Source organism: Narcine bancroftii, chromosome 8 (genome assembly GCF_036971445.1).
Source record: "Narcine bancroftii isolate sNarBan1 chromosome 8, sNarBan1.hap1, whole genome shotgun sequence".
In the NCBI taxonomy this organism is placed as follows: Eukaryota; Metazoa; Chordata; class Chondrichthyes; order Torpediniformes; family Narcinidae; genus Narcine; species Narcine bancroftii.
Window position 1 is genome coordinate 72,925,596 of NC_091476.1, and position 20,887 is coordinate 72,946,482.

At 48.3% G+C, this 20,887-nt stretch overlaps 2 protein-coding genes across 2 annotated transcripts in view; one reads left to right on the top strand and one right to left on the bottom strand.

The window, feature by feature from the left end:
- Positions 1-2,243: 2,243 nt before the first annotated feature.
- LOC138740852 (distal membrane-arm assembly complex protein 1-like) lies at positions 2,244-4,761 on the bottom strand. The gene is made up of 2 exons (XM_069894072.1): positions 4,526-4,761; positions 2,244-2,633 (listed from the first exon to the last, which is right to left on the bottom strand). Exons 1-2 carry the CDS (start codon positions 4,716-4,718, stop codon positions 2,569-2,571), a joined length of 258 nt encoding a protein of 85 aa, XP_069750173.1. The 5' UTR covers positions 4,719-4,761; the 3' UTR covers positions 2,244-2,568.
- Positions 4,762-5,397: 636 nt separating this feature from the next.
- dpp3 (dipeptidyl-peptidase 3) overlaps positions 5,398-20,887 on the top strand; it is a 44,404-nt gene continuing 28,914 nt past the window's right edge. Inside the window, exons 1-4 of the mRNA XM_069894054.1 lie at positions 5,398-5,493; positions 14,560-14,852; positions 19,299-19,388; positions 19,798-19,935. Of these exons, the coding sequence (XP_069750155.1) occupies positions 14,583-14,852; positions 19,299-19,388; positions 19,798-19,935 (498 nt within the window). The 5' untranslated portion in view covers positions 5,398-5,493; positions 14,560-14,582. The remainder of the gene's footprint in view (positions 5,494-14,559; positions 14,853-19,298; positions 19,389-19,797; positions 19,936-20,887) is intronic.

Below are 20,887 nucleotides of genomic sequence, written 5' to 3' on the forward strand. Positions count from 1 at the left end.
ACAACCACTGTGACAGAGGGCTCAGGCCCGAAATGTTGGCTGTGAAACACAGAAGACTGCAGGTGCTGTGACTGTAGAAACGCTGGAGGAACTCAGCTGGAATCACAGAATCCATAGGAGGTAAAGATCAATTACCAATGTTTCGGGCCTGAGCCCTCTTCAAGGTATAAGCAAAAAGCATGCAGGCATCTGAAGAAAGATAGACAGAGAGAGGAGGGGTTGAGCGAGGGGTTGGTGGGGGGGGGAAACAAGTCCAGACCAACAATCAAAAGTTATTAATTGGAAACAAATGGTGAGAATTGATTCTGGCTCTGAGACGAAACAGGGAAAAGGGAGAGAAATGAAGCCGGGGGGGGGGGGGGGGGGGGTGGAGTTGTGGTTTCACAAAAACCAGAGAAGTTGACGTTAATGCCATCTGGTTGGAGGGTGCCCAGATGGAAGATGAGGCGCTGTTCCTCCAGTTTGCAGGTGGCCTCAGTCTGTCGGTGCACGAGACCACGGACAAACATGTCAGCAAGGGAATTGGGCGGGGAAATTGAAACGGGTGGCCACCAGGAGATCAATGCTATTGTGGCGGACAAAGCTCAACGTTGGTTACCCTTCCTATAGATCAGTGGTTCGCAACCTTTTGTTTTCCACTCGCACACCACCTTGGTGATTAGTAAGGGATTACCATTGCATGACTGCTGAGTTTCTCCAGCGCTACAGTCACAGTGTCTGCAGACTTTCTTGTTTAACTGCTGGACAGTTTTAGTGGAGGTGGCTATGAAATAAATCGCTCACCCGAATAATCCTGTAGCAAGGAAATCTTTACGTTCACCTCAACTTAATTCAAAAGATAGCCCCTTTAACAGCCCAGTTCTCCCTCAGCCCTGGGTCAACAACGATATCCAAATGAGCCACTGGCACTCAGCTTAGAGTATCACCTTGCAACTTGATGATCTTGATGCTGGTCAGGTTTCCATTGGCCTGTTTGATAAATTTACTGGAGTTCTTTGAGAATATAATGAACGCAGTAGATAGAGGGGAGCGGATGGGCGTGGTTTACCTGGATTTCCAGAAGGCGTTCGATAAGGTGCCGCATAAAAAAAAACTTGTACAAATGATAAGGATGCATGGAATTGAGTGTGATGTTACTACATGGCTTGAGGATTGATTAACCAATAGAAAGCAAAGAGGTGGGATACAGGGGTGTTTTTCTGGTTGGTGAGCGGGGTACCGCAGGCCCACAACTGTTCACACTATATACGTAAACGATCTGGAAGAGGGGACGGAGTGCAGTGCTTATAAGTTTGCTGATGACACTAAATTGAGTGGAAAAGGAAATTGTGCAGAGAGTGTGGAGAGATATGGATAGGTTAAGTGAGTGGGGAAGGGTCTGGCAGATGGAGTACAATGTTGGTAAATGTGAAATTATCCACTTTGGAAGAAAATATGGAACATCAAAATATTACTTAAATGGTAGGCGATTGCAGCGTGCGGCCATGCAGGAGGACCTGGGAGGGCTTGTGCATGAATCGTAAAAGGTTGGTTTGCAGGTGCAGCCGGATAACGAGGAGCAGGGAGATTCTGCTGCAACAGGATGAGGTCCTGGTAAGGCTGCATCTGGAGACCTGTGTGCAGATATGGTCTCCTTACTCGAGGAAGGAAAGATGAGCTTTGGAGGCAGTGCAGAGGAGTTTCACCAGGTTGATGGGGTTGGCCTATGAAGAGTGTTTGAGTCACCTAGGACTGGACTCGCTGGGATTTAGAAGAATGAGAAGGGATCTTACAGAAATGTATAAAATTAAGAAAGTTAGAGATAAGATAGAGGTTGGTAAGTTGTTCCCATGGGTGGGGGAGACTAGAACTAGGGGACAAAGCCTCAAGATTCAAGGTAGTAGATTTAGGACGGAGATGAGGAGGAACTGCTTTTCCCAGAGTGGGGTGACTCTGGAATTCACTGCCCTTTGAAACAGTGGAGGTGACCTCGGTAAATATATTTAAGGCAAGGTTGGATGGATTTTTACACAGTAGGGCAATTAAAGGATATGGGGAAAAGGCAAGTCGGTGGAGATGAGCCCTTTGCATGGCAGAGTAAGCTTGTTGGGCCAGATGGCCAACTCCTGCTCCTGTTTCTTACGTGTGCAGGCTTTGGACCCAACAATGAAGTGTTTCCACTCAGGATGGCAGGGAACTCCATTGTGAAATTGCTGCGCGGGGGACTTTGAATCTTCAACTCAACTCGAGAGCCAAGCGGCCAACGCCGGGATAGAGTGTGTTTATTATATGAGCTCATTTCCAGCAAGGAACTCTGATGTTCCACTTCATCAGCAAGTTACAGGACCAGTTTTATGATGTTCAAACCCTGATTAACACAGACACAAGCAAATTTCTTGTACGTATTCCCCTGTTTCTTCTCCCACTCACCCCCACCCATCCAAATCTGGAGACCTTAATCCTCAGGAATCTAGTGGAAGAATCAGTTCCTTTCACGTTGAGTCGGTTTCGCAGAAGTCTGGATTTTTACTTCCATGCTGAAGCAAGATCAGTTGGACCATGCTGCCTGTTGCATGATCGGATTAGTTCTCAATGCTTTGGATGACATTTATTAACAGGATCGACCATAATGACCAGACCCAAGGAGACCAAGCCTGACACAAGAGAAGAGAGCATGTTAAAACTGAACAAAGGTTTCCCCTCTACTAGATTTTATTTGGATAGTGAGAGTGGCACAGTTGGTGTGGCAGTTAGTGCAATGCCTTTACAACGCCAGCAACCGGGACCAGGGTTCAAATCCCGCACTGTTTGTGAGGAGTTTGTCTGTCTGCGTGTTTTCCCCAGGGCTCTGGTTTCCTCCCAGAACATACTGCGGGTTGTAGTCCATTTGGACTCATGGGCTGAAATGAGGGTGGCTCGCTGGTATGGGGCCAGTCTCCAATGGGGTGGAAGTGGGAGAGAAAGAGAAAGCCTACCCAAGGCGGTGGGGGTCTCCTCTGGGTGGGGCAGAAGGAAAAAATTCCCTTGTGGAGGGAGGGGGAAGAAAAGTCTCCTGGAGTGGGGTGTCTCCCCACTGTGGTCTCCATGTGGGGGTCTCCCTTGGGTGAGAAGAGGGTAAACCCCACAAGGCATGGGGACTCCCCTGGGTGGGGTGTCTCCACGAGGCGGGGGACTCCCCTGGGTGGGGATTAGTCTCCACGAGGCGGGGTCTCCCCGGGGTGGGGGGTTAGTCTCCACGAGGCGGGGTCTCCCCAGGTGGGGGGTTAGTCTCCACGAGGCGGGGTCTCCCCAGGTGGGGGGTTAGTCTCCACGAGGCGGGGTCTCCCCAGGTGGGGGGTTAGTCTCCACGAGTGGGGGGTTAGTCTCCACGAGTGGGGGGTTAGTCTCCACGAGGCGGGGTCTCCCCGGGGTGGGGGGTTAGTCTCCACGAGGCGGGGTCTCCCCGGGGTGGGGGGTTAGTCTCCCCGGGGTGGGGGGTTAGTCTCCACGAGGCGGGGTCTCCCTGGGGTGGGGGGTTAGTCTCCACGAGGCGGGTTCTCCCCGGGGTGGGGGGGGGTTAGTCTCCACGAGGCGGGTACTCCCCGGGGTGGGGGGGGTTAGTCTCCACGAGGCGGGGTCTCCCCGGGTGGGGGGTTAGTCTCCATGGGTGGGGGGTTAGTCTCCACGAGGCGGGGTCTCCCCGGGGTGGGGGGTTAGTCTCCACGAGGCGGGGTCTCCCCGGGGTGGGGGGTTAGTCTCCATGGGTGGGGGGTTAGTCTCCACGAGGCGGGGTCTCCCCGGGGTGGGGGGTTAGTCTCCACGAGGCGGGGTCTCCCCGGGGTGGGGGGTTAGTCTCCACGAGGCGGGGTCTCCCCGGGGTGGGGGGTTAGTCTCCACGGGGCGGGGTCTCCCCGGGGTGGGGGTTTAGTCTCCACGAGGCGGGGTCTCCCCGGGGCGGGGTCTCCCCGGGGCGATGGGGTCTCCCCGGGGCGATGGGGTCTCCCCGGGGCGATGGGGTCTCCCCGGGGCGATGGGGTCTCCCCGGGGCGATGGGGTCTCCCCGGGGCGATGGGGTCTCCCCGGGGCGATGGGGTCTCCCCGGGGCGATGGGGTCTCCCCGGGGCGATGGGGTCTCCCCGGGGCGATGGGGTCTCCCCGGGGCGATGGGGTCTCCCCGGGGCGATGGGGTCTCCCCGGGGCGATGGGGTCTCCCCGGGGCGATGGGGTCTCCCCGGGGCGATGGGGTCTCCCCGGGGCGATGGGGTCTCCCCGGGGCGATGGGGTCTCCACGAGGCGATGGGCCACCCCGGGGCGGGGGTTAGTCTCCACGAGGCGATGGGCCACCCCGGGGTGGGAGGGATTTCTCCTGGGTGGGGGATCTCCCCGATGCGGGAGGGAGATCTCCCCGATGCGGGAGGGAGATCTCCCCGATGCGGGAGGGATCACTACGGGGTGGGAGGGATCTTTCCCCGGTGCGGGGGTCTCCCCGGTGCGGGGGTCTCCCCGGTGCGGGGGTCTCGTCTTTCCCCGGTGCAGGGGTGGGGTCTCTCTCCACGCCCGGACTCACCCAGGGCGAAGACCATCTGACTGATGGTTCCCATCCCGGGCACCGCTCCTTTCTGCATCACCTTCCGGGCCGAGGCATAGACGTAGCCGCCGGCCCCGACCAGGCCGCCGCCGCACACCAGCCGGCAGCCCCAGCAGTCGCCGAACAGCGGCGGCGGCTGAGCGGCCGCATCATCTTTCCCCGGAACCGCCATTCAGTAGTTGCCCGGACCGACGGACCCGCTTCACTTATAAAGTGTCCGGGTCTAAACCTTCCCTTGGAGAACTCGATGTTGCACTTATCATTCCTAGCACCTTGAATCTTCAAATTACACCACAAAATTACAGGTACGTAACCAGAAAGTTAGTAATAGTTCTTTAAATTTATTTAAGGTATTGTTTTGGCTAATATAAACTATAATATAAAATATCAACCGTATCCACGCCGGGTTTCACCTTCTTTCACGTTGATTGGTTGAGTCCAATGTCCATCACATCATGCTTTCTGATTGATCAACCTCAATGACAATCATTGATTCCTGCCTTCTGATTGATGAACTTCGCTGCCAATCATTGGTTCCTGCCTTCTGATTGATCAACTCCGATGCCAATCGTTGATTCCTGCCTTCTGATTGATCAATCCTGATGTCAATCAACACTGAGCTTCCCGTCCAATAATAAACCGCCGTATTATTATTTTTACCTCACTTTAACTGAATATCACCGCCAGCTTCGCAGCGTGAACACGTAATTTTCCAACCGCATCTGAAACCTTTCCCAACGGTGGTCCCGCCCCCCTCTTCCCGATTGGGCATCTCCCCACGACGATCCCGGATCGGCTATCCCCCATGCCAATTGGTCGGCCGTAGTGCCCGTCAGCGGAACCGACGTGGCGATTGGTCGGAAGGCAGGTGGATAAGCAGCAAGAGGCGGGTGCGGCGCTGGCCCGCCCCTCGTGCCCGGAGCCCGGCGGATGAATGAAGCAGTGAGGTGAGAAGGGGGAAAGGCTTCGGCGTGGTCGAGGGGGGAAGGTTTAAAATCGCAACCCCCCCCCCCCCCAATAATCTTATTACCTCAACTGGCTTATTGTTAATGATTAGATGTTGGGGGGGAGATAAATGTTATTAACCCTTTAATGTTGGCCAGGATACGTGGGGCCTTAAAGGGTATGGGGCCTCCACCATGATGGGGGTGGGGGGTGTGATCTGATCCCTTTACTAACACAAGACAACCAAGGGCTTGGCTGAACATGGAACACTGCAGGCCTTTCGGCCCTCCATGTTGTGCTGACCCATATCTTCCTTTAAATCAAAAGAGTAGACCTTCCCCAGCTCATCCTGGCACCCATTCCCCAGGCAAGGCATTCCAGGCACCCACCACACCCCCCACCCCAGCTCTCTACATTACTTACCCCTAAACTTCCCTTTGTTAACCCCACCCTGGGAAACAGGCGCTGGCCGTCCACCTTGTGTATTCCTCTCATAACCTTGTCAACCGCTATCAGGTCCCTTGTCCCACTGCGCTCTGAAGGGGGAAAAGTCCCAGCTCGGCTGACCTTGCCTCTTGTTTCCCAATTCAGGCAATCTCCTCTGCACACTCTCCGGAGCCTCCACACCCTCCCTGTACTTAGAAGGGGAGTCCCTTCTGGGTCACTTGAGTGTCTGTGGATCCGCAGCCGCACAGGCTCCTGTCCGACGCGTTGGACAAGGCAACCGGGAAGCCTTCGGTGCCTTCTTGCCCTCGGTGTCCTCTTGGATCCCGGCTCCGGTACCTGCTCCCTGCGAGCCGGTCTCTAGCAGCCCATGCGGATCGGCCCACCCACTCAGCCGCTGAGCCCCTCGCCGGTATGCTGCCATTGGTCACCGTCCTGTAGGGTCATCTTTTCTGCTTCTACTTCTCAACAGGGGTTTCTGGTGCCCTGTGCTGGTGTGAATCCCATCATGTTCCACTGCCCAGCACAGGCACTACCATCTTGGGCACTAACCTCCACGGTTGGAGGATTCTACATAGAAACATAGAATATCTACAGCACAATTTGGCCCACAAAATTGTGCTGAGACATAGATTCCTTAAAAAAGTAGTAAACCCTTCCTACCTCGTAACCCTCTAATTTGCTTTCATTCATGTGTCTGTCTCTTAATTGCCCCTAATGTTCTAACCTCTTCCCCCCTCCCCCCATCACACCCCCCAGCAAGGCATTCCAGGCATCACCGGTCTCCATGTAAAAAAACATATCACTGATGTCTCATCTTTTCTTTTTGAAAACTTTATTTAAAGACTTTAATCAAAATACAGTTAAACATAACAAAGAAAAGCGAAGAACAAATTTTTATATATAAAAAAACCCTATGCACCCTCCCACCCCTTCAGCCAGCTCGCTTAAGGGGAGCCAAATATAAAAATACAGTTAATATAAAGAATATTTCAAAGTATTTCCAAATACATATATTCCAAATAAGGAGACCACATTTTAACAAAAAACGAATAATTATCATGCAGATTACATGTAATTTTTCCCATAATACAATTTCTCAACTCATTATCCCAGCGTGTTATGTTAATCTCCATATTATCTTTCCAAGTACTAGCTACACATTTTCATGCTACAGATAACACTAGACGTACAAATGCAATTTGAAATTTATCCAACCCTCGTCCTTTCAAAGAAACCATATATCCCAACAAAAAGATTGATGGGTCTAATGGTAATTTAATCAGAAATAATTTTTTCAAAATCAATCTAATTACTTCCCAAAACGGTTGTACTTTAACACAAGACCAAACAACATATAAAAAAGTTCCAATACATAATCCACATCTAAAATAAGAATCCGAATTACTAAACCCATATTTTTTCAATTTATCTGGAGTCAAATATAACTGATGCAAAAAATTATAATTAACCATTCCATATCGTACATTTGTCACTTTAGTTACACTATCATGACAAATAACCTCCCAATTATCTTCGGGAAAAATATAGGTTAAATCACTTTCCCTTTTAAGACTAGATTTCTCCCAATCCGGTTTATCCATCGCATCTTGTAACAATTGGTACATATCCGAAATATAACCTTCCTTAGGTACAAAAGAAATCAAAGACTCAAATTTCGTCAACATGGGTAAATTCATCTCTTTTCCATAATTATCTTTTATCAAAGCTCTAAGTTGATAATATATAAATAAAGAGTTTACAGATGTATCAAATTTCTCCCTCAGTCAGTTAAAGGAAAGAAGCTGGCCTTCTTCAAAACAGTCCTGAACTATATTAATACCTTAGAATTCCATCTCTTGAAAGGATTATTGAACATTGAAAAAGGAATAAGCTGATTATAATATAATGGGGTTTGGATTGATAATTTACCCTTTGAACCTAAAACCATATTTCGTTTAACCCATATCCTGAACAAATGTTTTAGAACCGGCATATTACATTCTCGCAATAAATTCCCATTCCACTTAAATATAAACTGGTATATCTCAACTTCAGATATACAATATTGTTTGTTAAAATTTGGGGAGTTGTCTGGATATAAAGTAAATTGGGATAAGAGTGAAATATTGCCAGTTGGGGAGAGAGATTATTCAGAATATAAAAGTATAAAATTAAAGTGGTCAGATAGAATTAAATATTTAGGGGTGGTAGTAAATGCAGATTATCAATTTTTATATAAATTAAATTATGTTCCTTTATTAAAAAGGATTCAAATGGATTTGACTAAATGGAAAGATCCACCGTTAACATTAATTGGTCGAGTAAATTGGTAAATTGCATTAAAATGAATATTTTTCCTCAAATTCAGTATTTTTTTCAGTCGATACCATGTTTACTTTCAAAGGGTTTTTTTTGGGATCTGAATAGAGCAGTGCGGGAGTTTTTATGGAAGAGAAAATTAGCACGAGTCACTGTGCATAAACTTACATGGATTGCAGTTACCTAATTTTCAAAATTATTATGAAGCAGCTCAGTTGAAATTTGTTAGTAGATTGATGGATATGGACCAACCTCCGAGTTGGACAAAGGTGGAAATGGCTTGTATATCTGATGTCTCACCTCCTTACTGGAAGTATGCGGAAGCTAGAGATAGGAGACACCTGGTTGAAGTAAAAACACAATGCTGAAGAAACACAGTGTACTTTATGTAGCAAACATAAAGTATACATAACCGACGTTTTGGGCTTGAGCCCTTCACCAGGATGTTGCCTGGATTTGAAAATATGTCTTATGAGGCAAGAGCTGGGACTTTTCTCTTTGGAGCGCAGAAGGATGACAGGAGACTTAATAGAAGTCTACAAGTTTCTGAGAGGCATAGATCAGGTGGACACCCAGCACCTTTTTTCCCAGGATGGGAGTAGCAAGACCAGGGGATATCGGTACAATGTGAAGGAGGATATCAGGTATACGCAGAGAGTTCTGGAGGCCTGGAATGCCTTGCCTAAGATGGTGGTGGAGGCTGAAACATTAGGGCCATTTAAGAGATTCTTAGACAGGCACATGAATGAAAGAAAAATAGAGGGTTACGGGGTAGGGAGGGATTAAGTATTTTTTTTAGGAATATATGGGTCGACCTAACGTTGAGGGCTGAAGGGCTTGTACTGTGGTGTAATGTCCTATGTTCTAAACTTCCCTCCCTTTGACATATATCCTTTGGTGTTTGCTACTCTTGCCCTGGAAAAAAGATGCTGCTGTCCACCTTATCTATGTCCTTCTGAATCTTGGAGACCTCTATTTTGTCTCCTCTCATCCTTCTTCGCTCCAAAGTGAGAAGTCCTAGTTCTGCTAACCTTGCCTTATAAGACATTTTCCAATCCAGACAACATCCTGGTAAAGCTCTGAACCCTCTCCATAGCTTCCACATCCTTCCTATAATGAGGTGACCAGAACTAAATACAGTGCTCACCAGAGTATTGTAGTCTCACATTTGTATGACCTCTCAACTCTTGAACTCAATCCCCCTAATAATGAAGCCCAACGTCCCAGCAACCTTTTTAAATATCTTATAAACCTGCACAATGACCTTGAGGGATGTATGGATTTGGACTCCCAAGGTCCCTCTGTTCATCCACACTCTTAAGTAACTGACCATTAACCCTGTACTCAGCTTTCTGGTTTGACCTTCCAAAATGCATCACTTCGCACTGATCCAGATTGAACTCCATCTGCCACTTTTCTGCCCAATTCAGCACCCTGTCTCCATCCTCTTGTAACCTTTGACAACCTTCAGCTCCATCCACAACTCCTCCAACTTTCATATCATATGCAAACTTAATGACCCATTCTTCCGCCTCTTCATTGCAGGTCATTTATAAAAATCACAAAAGAGCAAGGGCCCCAGAACAGATGCTTGCAGAACTCCACTGCTCACTGAAAAAAATGGCAGATTATGATAGAAAACTTGGTGCTGAACTCAAATATAATGTCAGATTTCCTGTATCACATAAGAAATTTGAGAAACATTAAATTAACTCTTAGTGAATAACACAAAAGTCTGCAGACTTCAGAATAAAATGCCAGAGAAACTCAGCAAGTCAAACGGGATACTTTAAATGTTTAAATTTAGTCTTACAGCTCGGTAACAGGCCATTTCAGCCCATAAGCTTGTGCTGCTCAATTACCACCAATTGACTTACAATCCCCAGTATGTTTCGGACGGTGGGAAACCTACAGACACAGAAAACATACAAACTCCTGACAGTATAGCAAAGATAAAGATACATGACTAATGTTTGGGCTTGAGCCCGTCATCAAGGTATAAGGGAAATGTCTGCAGGTCCCCAAACAAATTGGGGGGTGGGGAAGGAGGAGGACCTGGGAGTGCTTGTGCAGGTGAGAAGGCAAATGGAATGTTGGCCATCGTTGATGGAGGGATTGAATTTAGGAGCAGGGAGGTTCCTGCTGCAACTGTACAAGGTCCTGGTGAGACAACATCTGGAAAATTGTGTGCAGATCTGGTCTCCTTACTTGAGGAAGGATTACTTTGGAGACGGTGCAGAGGGGGTTCACCAGGTTGATTTCAGGGATGATGGGGTCGGCCTATGAGGAGATATTGAGGCGTTTGGGACTGAACTTGCTAAAATTTAGAAGAATGAGAAGGGATCTTGTAGATAAGAGGTTGGAAAGTTGTTTCGATTGGTAAGGGAGACCAGAAGTATAGGACGTAGCCTCAAGATTCAGGATAGTCGATTTAGGACAGAAATGAGGAGGAACTGATTTTCCCAGAGGGTGGTAAATATATGGAATTCACTGCCCATTGATGCAGTGGAGGTGACCTCAGTAAATATATTTAAGGCAAGGTTGGAGAGATTTTTACATATTAAGGGATATGGGGAAAAGGCAGGTCGGTGAAATGAGCCGATCATCAGATCAGCCATCATCACATTGAATGAGATAGAGCAGTCTCGACGGGCCGAATGGCTGACTCTTGCTCCTATTTCTAATGTTGTTCGTATGTTCTGATTGAATTTAATTTAATCACCTAATGATCCTGTCAGTTCAACTGACCTAAAAATGTTTTGCCCCTGAATTTCATTCGTTCTTGGCATCTGATGCCTCTCGTGTCAGTGTCCGACAACCAATGGATTCCATTTGCACTGATAACATCTTTCCATGCTCGCTATGTCCTGGTGAAACCTTTCACCGTGTTCTTCACTGACTGCACCAAGATCAGCAGGGAAGACGTCCAAGTGCCGATGCAGAAAGTGAATTTTCAACGACACGCTGCACTTCATGGCTTTGTCAGCTTCAAGTAGACTCATGTCAGGAAATCACAAAAATAAGTATGTGACAGGAAAAGTTTGAGGCAATTTTGTGATCAGCAGTCCCAAATCCATAAAATACACCCAAAAGTATTCAGAAAGCAAAATATTCATTGTCCAGTAAAATCATTTAAACCAGTGGTTTTCAAACATTTTCTTTGCTCTGTGAATACTAAGGGATTACTTAAGGTGGGATGGAAATGGGAAGGGAAGGTTGAAAACCACTGCTCAAGACCCAATTGTTACAATTTTGCTTGAGAAAATATTGTCATTGGCCCATTTTCTTTGGAGTTATGAAGCCGTGCACATAATGAGTCAATGAGGGACAATTAAACCAGTGGTTTTCAAACTTTTTCTTCCCACTCTCATACCACCTTAAGTAATCCACTCACATACCACCTATACCATAAAGTGCTCTGTGGATACTAAGGGATTACGTAAGGTGGGGTGTGAGTGGGAAGAAAAAGTTTGAAAACCGCTGGTTTAAACAAAAGGTTCAGATGTTGCAGGCCCCCTTTAATGTTGGGGTGAGGGATTCTCCAGATCCCGTAAAGTTGGAGGGATATATCTGCACTCCTTTAAAGGAGATTTTTACAGATTCATTGCTACTTCCCTAAGCTAAAGTGCTGCCTTTGACCTGTGTGCAGCCCGTGTCCCTCTTAACATATTTAAGAAAGTCGACTAGCTGAGTTTCTCTGGCAGATTGGGTTTGGCTTCAGTTTCCTGCATCTGTTAAAGGTACAAAGGTTCCTTTTATTGTCACGTAGTCATATATCGAAATGTATCAGACATGATGCACTTCAACTTTTGCCTGCTGCAAAGCAAACAGAGAATCGCCATGAGCATTGCCATTACAATAGGAGACAGAGAGGGTCCGTGGATTTGCCTCCAGCGCTCCTGCAGCTGCACAGACTTCAGTTTGATCCATCAGCAACCCAAGCTTCAGGTTCAAACCTCCGACCTGATCAGGAAACCTTTTGGGACCCCTTCTTGCCCTCGGCACCCTTTCGAATCCCAGTTCCGATAATTGGTCCTCGTGAGTCAGCACCCCCCCCCCCACCCGCAGCACAGGTGGGTTTCCCGACTGCAAGTCGCCCGCAGCCTGTGGGGGTCTCCTGACCCCTCATCACCCGCAGCCTGTGAGGGCCCTTCAGCCACTGAGCCTTTCGCCGGTTCGCTGTCATGGACATCTTCCATGGGTTGAGTCCTATGCTTCTTCTCAATGGGGGGAGGGTGGTGGTGGTTCTCCCCAATTGTGCTGCTGTGCACCGATCTGCTGCAACCCCTCATGGCTCACTTCTCCGCACAGGCACCACCATCGTGGGTACAGTCTCCCTCTGAAGCAGCCATTCTCAGCCTTATTCTATGGACACCTTGGGATTCTACTCAAAGTTGATGGGCCCCCTTCCCTGTGAAACAGTGAGGTTTAGTTGGTTTCCTCCATACTTTTCAACTACTGACTGCATAAAAGATATTTTATAATTAAAGTCCTAAAATGTATTGTGGCTTCTATTGAGAATGACTGCTCCAAAGCTTTCTAATCATGAACCTGTCCAAATATCTTTTAAATGTAATTGTCCTCCTCATGTCTACCACTCGCTCGCTTCACATACACAGCACCCCCTTTGGTCCCCTTCAAATTGGCATCCTCCCTCCTTAGACGCATGCTAGACTTTCCTACTGTGGGAAAAGTCTGTGACCACCTACCTTTTCCATTCTCCTCATTATATACCTTCCTTAGCCTCACTCCAAGGAGAAAAGCCCCAGTCGCTCGTTGTCACCCAAGCCAGCCAATCCTGCTCATATCCTCGTGAATCTTTTCTACACCTGTTTTGCCTTCTGAATGGTAATTGTATCTTACCTGGTCAGAAATGCGCACCATACTCCAAATGCGTTACTTACCCCTTTAATGTTTGAGAGGGGAGCATTTGCCTTCCCACAAGTGGCCATTGTAATGTTGGAGGGGGTTCTCAGGATGGGGATGGAGGCCATTTAGCCCATTGAGTTAACGAAACGGCCACTGCTTCGAGTGCCGAAGGCCCTGACCCGCACCATTAATTGACTATTTCTCTCCGTGGACGCTGCCGAGTCTCCAGCTACTCTCACCCGAGATTCTGCCATCTGCTGTTCATGTGCTGCTTTTGCCCATTTGCTTGCAGAGACCCTGAGAAACACAGCATTTCGACCTCTTGCTCTGTGGTCACAATAACGGGGCAACCATTCGAGGCTGTGAGACTGTACTTCTGCAGAGTTCATACCGTTGAATGGGAAATGAATACCATAGATATGAAAGTCTGTGGACACAGATGGGAGGGACCCAGTGGCCATTTCAATTTCCTGCCCCTTTCCCTTGCTGGCATGTTTGTCCATGGTCTCATGCACTGCCAGACTGAGACCACCTGCAAATTGGAGGAACCATGCCTCATCTTCCATCCTTGAAAATGTACAGCGTTATAGGTTAATTTGGCTGTAATTTGGTGGTACGTTTAAATGGTTTCTACTTTGCTGTAAGCAAAATTTAAAAACTAGACAGCATTCAAATGGACCTCCGCTTTCTGTGAGCACCCCTTCACCTTTCGTGTCCTCACATGCATGGCCAATTATGGCCTTTGCCTGTTGTCCTGTGCTTCTTCTCCTCCCCCTCATTCCCCTGCTCCTCCTCCCCTCATTCCCCTGCTCCTCCTCCCCTCATTCCCCTGCTCCTCCTTCACTCATCCCCTGCATCTTCCTCCCCTTACCCCTTCTCCCCTGCCCATTCCTCTCACCCTTTTCATTCAGCCGCCTGCCTGCTTTATTGCTCACACCTTGAAGAAGGGCTCCATTTCATATTTTTACCTCCTATGGACGCTGTGAGACCTGCTGAGTTCCTCCACCATTTATTTTTAACCCACTGGTAGTGGATAAGTTCCGGTTCTTGCTAACATACTCTCCGTTCTCCCTCCCTTCCCTTTCCCCTTGTCTTCCTTCCCTTAGCTCTATACCCTCTTCCCTCTCCATTCACAGAGCCTTCCCCCCTCCCCCTGTTTGCTGCTGTGCCCTCCCTCCTTTATCCACCTATTATCTCCTGCCTTTGGGACTGTGCTCCTTACCCTTCATGTCCCCGCTACTGTTTTCTTCGGGCACCTGCCTACATTTTCCCACAACTTCATGAAAGGCTCCAGCCCAAAACATTGGATGTGTATCTATCTTTGCTACATAAAGGACACTGTTTGACCAGCAGAGTTTCTCCAGTGTCATGTTTTACTTCTTCCCACCTTTCTGTGTTTTTAACCTTGGTATTTAACCGGTTTGTCTCCACAGGTTTGACTCGGCACAAGGACAAGATGGTGGACTCCCAGTACATTTTACCCAATGACATCGGCATCTCTCTGCTGGACTGCAGGGAAGCTTTCCAGCTCCTTTCCAAGGAGGAGAAGCTGTATGCCCATTATGTCTCGCGTGCCTGCTGGTATGGCGGCCTCGTGGTGCTCCTGCAGACATCCCCGGAGTCCCCTTCCATCTTTGTCCTGCTGCAGAAGTTCTTCAAAGCTCAGTCCCCGTGGGAGCTGCAGGAGACAGCCACGGCAGTCGGCTTGACCCCAGAGGAATACCAGGTGACTGGAGTGCCCCTTCCCAATCTTTCCCCCTGTCACCATTTTCCCCCAACTCTCCCTCCTTTCACAGAGCCAGCAGCTTATTCCTCGAGGAAGAGCTCAGGCCCAAAACGTCGGTAATATATCTTTGTCTCCTCTGAACGCTGCGAGACCGGCTGAGTTCTTCCAGCATTTCTGTGGCTTTTTATGACATTCACAATGTTATAGACTTTCGTGTTTCAATCATTTCTCAAATTTCCTTTTAGCACATCCAATTAACACCTTTTGTCATTGTCTGTGAACCTCCCCACCCTATTTTTCCCCTTATTTCCCCAGCCATCACTTTTTTTTGCTCATACCTGATGAAGGTCCCTTGCCCGAAACATCGGTCACGAGTTGGGGCAGCACAGTTAGCCCAATGCTGTAACAGCACCAGTGACCTGTGTTTGAATCCCGTGCGGTCTCTAAGGAGTTTGTTCGTTCTCCCCGTGTCTGTGTGGGTTTCCTCCAGGGTCTCCACCTTCCTCCCACCCATCAAAATGAACCAGGGTTTGGAGATTAATTGGGCGGCATGGGGCCTGTTACCATGATATCCTTCTATGGACACTGTGAGACCAGCTGAGTTCCTCCAGCGTTTCTGTGTTTTTGCCAGTTCCCTATTCCCTTTCTCTCCATTTCCCCCTTGATCCCTTAGGCCACAAGGGGTCACATCCAACTCCCTTTTGATCATACCCACAAACCAGCGCCAACAATAATCTGGGGCAGGGAGTTCCACTAGCTCACAGCTCACCGAGTGAAGAGATGCCCCCTCACCTCCGTCCCCAAAGGCTTCTCCCTTCTCCTCATGCTCTGGACCTTCCCCCTACATCAAACCTCACATAGGTTTAGCAGAGCCCACAGACCTCTGGTTTTGGTATCAATTGCACTTAGAAAGCATGGAACTTTACAGCACCTCAATGTTGTGCCGACCTATATCTTTGTACCAATAAAAAAAGTACTAAACCCTTCCTACCCCCGTAACCCTCTATTTTTCTTTCATCCATTTGCCTGTCTAAGAATCTCTTAAATGCCCCTAAATGTTCCACTTTCACCACCACCTCTGGCCTGGCTAGGCATTCCAGGCACCCACAACTCTTTGTGTAAAAAAAAAAAAAAAGCACCCCTTATGTCTTATGTCCCTCCTAAACTATCTCCATAGAACCATTGAACACTATAGCACAGAAAACAGGCCATTTGGCCCTTCTTGTCCTTCACTTTGTAGAGATGTCCCCTGGTGTTTGCTGATCTTGTCCGAGGAAACAGGTGATGGGTGTTCACCCTTGTAGACCCTTGTAGACTCTTGTAGACCTCTATTAAGTCTCCTTTCAACTTTCTACACTCCAAAGAGAAAAGTCTGCTAACCTTGCCTCATAAGATTTGTTTCCCAATCCAGGCAACACCCTGGTGAATCTCCTCTGCTCCCTCTCCACAGCTTCCACATCCTCCCTCCAATGAGGTGACCAGAACAGAACACGATACTCCTAGTTTGGTCTCACCAGAGATTTGTAGAGCTGCCATATGACCTCTCAACTCTTGAACTCAATCCCCATATTAATGAAGCCTAACATCCCATCGGCCTTCTTCACTATCCCATCAACCTGCGCAGTGACCTTGAGAGATGTATGGATTTGGACCCCAAGTTCCTTCTATTCCTCTCCATTGTTAAGTATCCAACCATTAACCCTGTACTCAGCCATCTGGTTTGACCTTCCAAATGCTCCCCACCTTGCACTTTAGGTGTTTGCTTAAAATCAGGTTCTCTTCGACCCTTGACTGCATCCAAGAAAAATAAGGTGAGTCATTCCTTCAGCTTATCAATACTCCTGATTGCATTCACCAACTGCATGTGCTGCCAGGGAGTGGGTGCGCATCAGACAGTCAGACAGGTTTGGATATGATTTCTGTGTCAAAAAAATGCAAAAGAAACGCCGGAGAGATTAGCCCATTTTAGTTCCGGGTGGAGTCAAGGACAAGAGTGCATACCTTCAGAATTGAAGGGTTTGTAGCGGCAGGTATACTGCTACTGAAAGAACACACAACCAGATCGGTTGAGCTCAGTGAGCAGAACTGATTTATTGCAGGCTGCTAGGCTCCCAGCCCAGCCCAGACCTGGCTGAGAACTGCGCTGGGGGGCGCTGACATCACCCGGGTGTCACGTGGTCCCCCAGTGCGGGCTTCTGAGCCCTGTGCTGAGAAGAAGGGGAAACCCCCAACGGCACCATTTTAGCTGGATGCCCCACCGCGTGGATTACAAGTGGAGCTGGTTCGCCTGCCTAGTGTTGTGCCGCCACAGGTTCCCATTTTAAACAGAGATGCGGAGGAATCCCTTTAGCCAGAGAGTGGTGAACCTCTGGAATTGGCAGCCATGGGCGACTGTCGAGGCCTAGTTGTTGGGTGTATTTAGGGCAGAGACTGGTTGGTATCTGAATAGTCAGGGTATCAAAGGTTGTTGGGAGAAGGCAGGAGTGGAGCTGAGTGGGAGGATGGATCATTGACAGTGGGGACTTGATAGGTCATGTAGTAGCTGACTTCTTCTCCTATATCTTATGGTCTTATTTACCTAAACATTTATCTATAAAGCTTGTAAAGATCTGGGATTCTCGCTACATTTCCATAGCCATTGCACATCCCCACCCACCCCCCCACCCCCGACCTCCTTGAGCAACAGTGAGATTTCACTTCACCAGACTGGTTGGTGAAATGCCCCAGCTCTGACTTACCGTCCTCCTCATCCAAAGGCAGCAGGGGACCCCCTTGGCACTCCCCACCCACCCAATCCAGCGGCGCTGATCTTCCCCGGTGCTGCCCCCATCCACTCTGGGGGTAATCTCACTGTCACCGAGTGTGGAGCCAAAAGGGGACAAGAGGCAGCAGGGTGTGACAAGTGTTTGAACAAGAACTGAGGGCTACAGGTTAAGGGTGAAAGGAGAAATGTTTTTTTTTAAAAATTAAACGCTATTACCGGTCCAGTGACCTGGGTTCGAATCCTGCACCGTCTATGTTCTTCCCATGTCTGTGTGGGTTTCCTCTGGGTGCTCCGGTTTCCTTCCACCCTTCAAACAAGAAGTGTATGGCATTTGTAAGGGGAGGGGGGGGGCCTGTGGATTAATTGGTGTATTTGGGCGGCATGGTCCCATGGAATGGAAGGTCCTGTTACCATGCTACACGTCAAAAATTAAAAATGAGATGCCAATTAAAGCAGTGAATGAGGGGTCAGTTTTAACATTTAAGAAATATTTTAATAGATCTGGGGTGGGGGGAAGAAGTCGATGGAAATAGGCAGGATAATGGTTTGGTGCAGACTTATTGCAGAGGGCACACATATCTGGCTCACATAGGGAAACCTGAACTCCCTGGAAGGTATTATGGCCTTAAATCTAATCTTTGTGTTGCATGTGTAATTGGCCTTTGCATTGACCCCATGGGCTTGTCCCTGGGATTTGTTTCACTGCAAAGTGAAAGTACTCTTCAGTAGTTTCAGGGAGGGACTCACAATCTCTGAATTCATTAACTCTGTGGGTGCCAGGGCTGAATCGTCTCGCCTCGGATCCGTGGAGAGTGCTGTGCAAGTGAAATTTACTAGACAGTCCTTTAATATGGGTGCAGCCTAAATTGATAAGCACCAGCCCTTCTATAATTAATGATGATTTAAATGGATTCATCGCAAAATACCATGTATGCGCGTGTAATAGTCAAATTTTGTGGACCAATTTTAGGTTAAAATTTAGGGGATCGACTACTATGCGCATATTTCTTTTGATCACAATAAGTACCTGTGTTGCTTGAGGAGTCAGAGCTCAGATGGGAGGGTAGTCAGGGCCTCGAAAAGAGTCTGTGGTCGGGGCATTGGGAGCTTGGATGGGAAGGTAACTGGGCTGTTGGGACCTCGGGTGTGAGGGCGCTGTGGCCTTGGGGAGAGTCTGCGGTCAGGATGTCAGGATCTCGAATGGGAGGAAGGCCAGGGCCTGGGCAAGAGACGGCGGTTGGAGCATTGGGAACTTGGATGGGTGGGTGGCCTGGGCCTAGGCAGGAGAACCCTGTCAGTGCATCGGAAGCTCTGGTAGGTGGGTGGCCTGGGCGAGAGATGGGATTTGGGGTGTTGGAAGCTTGGATGGGCGAATAGCCAGGGCCAAAAATTGGGTGGGTCAACGATTACATGTATATGTATATAAATATATATATATGGAACCTAATAGATTGAGAAGATTCTTCTGCAAGCAGACTAATTGACTATCTCTAACATTAAATCAGCTATGTCAAGAGCTCACACAAAAGGATTCCAATGAAAAGGAAGATCACAAGCACTGTTACGGGGTTCATTCAGGAGCCTGATGGCTGCAGGGAACCGTTTGGTGAGCGGTTTCACACGCTTAAACCTTCTCCACTGCATGGTGCAACTTACGAGGCGAGCTCTCTGGTCTTTTGCAGGCGTTCCTCGTGTATGCTGCTGGAGTGTATTGCAACATGGGTAACTACAAGTCCTTTGGCGACACCAAGTTCGTGCCGAACCTACCGCAGGTAAAACCACCGCCCTGGTTCATTACCTGGTCACAGTGTAGATTTGAGGGATTCGAGCGACACCCTGCACGGTAACAGGCTATTTCGGCCCATAAGTCCATGCTGCCCAATTTACACCCAATTAGCCTACAACCCCCGGCACGTTTCGAACATTCCTAGACATTGCGTCACCATGGGTGGACCAGGACAAATCACTGGAGCTGTTCACCCCGAGGAACTGAAACCCATCCACTCTCTCACTCTCAGCATTCTGTCGATGCGTACCAGGAAGTGAGCATCAACCCTCCTCCTAAGAGAAGTGGACATAGTCCTTGAGTGTTCTCGGGGATCACATCCAAGTGGACTCGAGGCGCATTCAATGGGGGCTTTCTCCAGTGATCTCACAGTCTCCTGTCTGGTCTTCACCCAGGAAAAGCTGAAGGAGTTGGTGTGGCAGAGCAGGGCATTCGAGAAGAACCCAGAAGAGATGGAGAGGCTGTGGCAAGCATGTGGCAACCTCATGTTCTCACTGGACAACCGGCAGAAGCAACTGGGCCTGGGGACCAAGGTAAGCTGGCTCCTGGTGGGCCACTGGCTTGGCGATTCCATCAAGGACTTCAAGTCAAGTTTATTGTCATCTGATTGTACAAGTGCAATCCAACGAAACAGCATTCTCCAGTTCTCAGTGCAAAACACGCAGACATACAACAAGACAGACACACATACAGACAAACAATACACATGCAGGACAGGTATTTCGCCTAGACAAATAAATATAAATATTGTTTTGTGAATATAAGAGTCTCTGATAGTGTGAGCAGTTCTTTTGCTCGTTCAGCGTTCTCACTGCCTGTGGGAAGAAGCTGTTCCTCAGCCTGGTGATGCTGGCTCTGATCCTCCTGTATCTTTTCCCCTGATGGGAGCAGTTAAAAGATACTGCGAGCAGGGTGGAAGGGATCCTCAATGATTTTGCACACCCTCTTCAGACAACAATTCCGGTAAATCACGTCGATGTGCGGGAGGGAGACTCCAGGGATCCTCTCTGCCACTCTAATGGTCCTGTGGATTGACCTCCAATCCATTTCTCTGCAGCATTTCTCCTCCCGCCTTGATGTCGGGAGCAGCATTTGTAACCAAACTGTTTAAGCTCTCACAGATGCGGATTTCACAATCTCATTCTTCTTGGGAACCGAGGAAATATAAGTGGCGTTCTGTGAGGTGGATAGTACACCACAAAAAGTGTCCTACCGTGAACATCTAAGAGCATTCTAATTGTTTCAAGAGAGGGCCCTGTCTTGGGTAAACTTGTACCTCTCACTTTGTTCATTTTAGATTGGTCACAGTGTTTGAGCTACCGAAAGAAAATAGACACACACACCGAGAGCAGTTCAGATTATACAAATGTTTATTACAAATTCAAAAGCTGATTTCACACTACAATATGCAAGCCCTTCCCAACTATACTTATCAATGCTTGGACTGGTCCCAACTGGTGAAGCGAGGCAACAACTGCACACTTG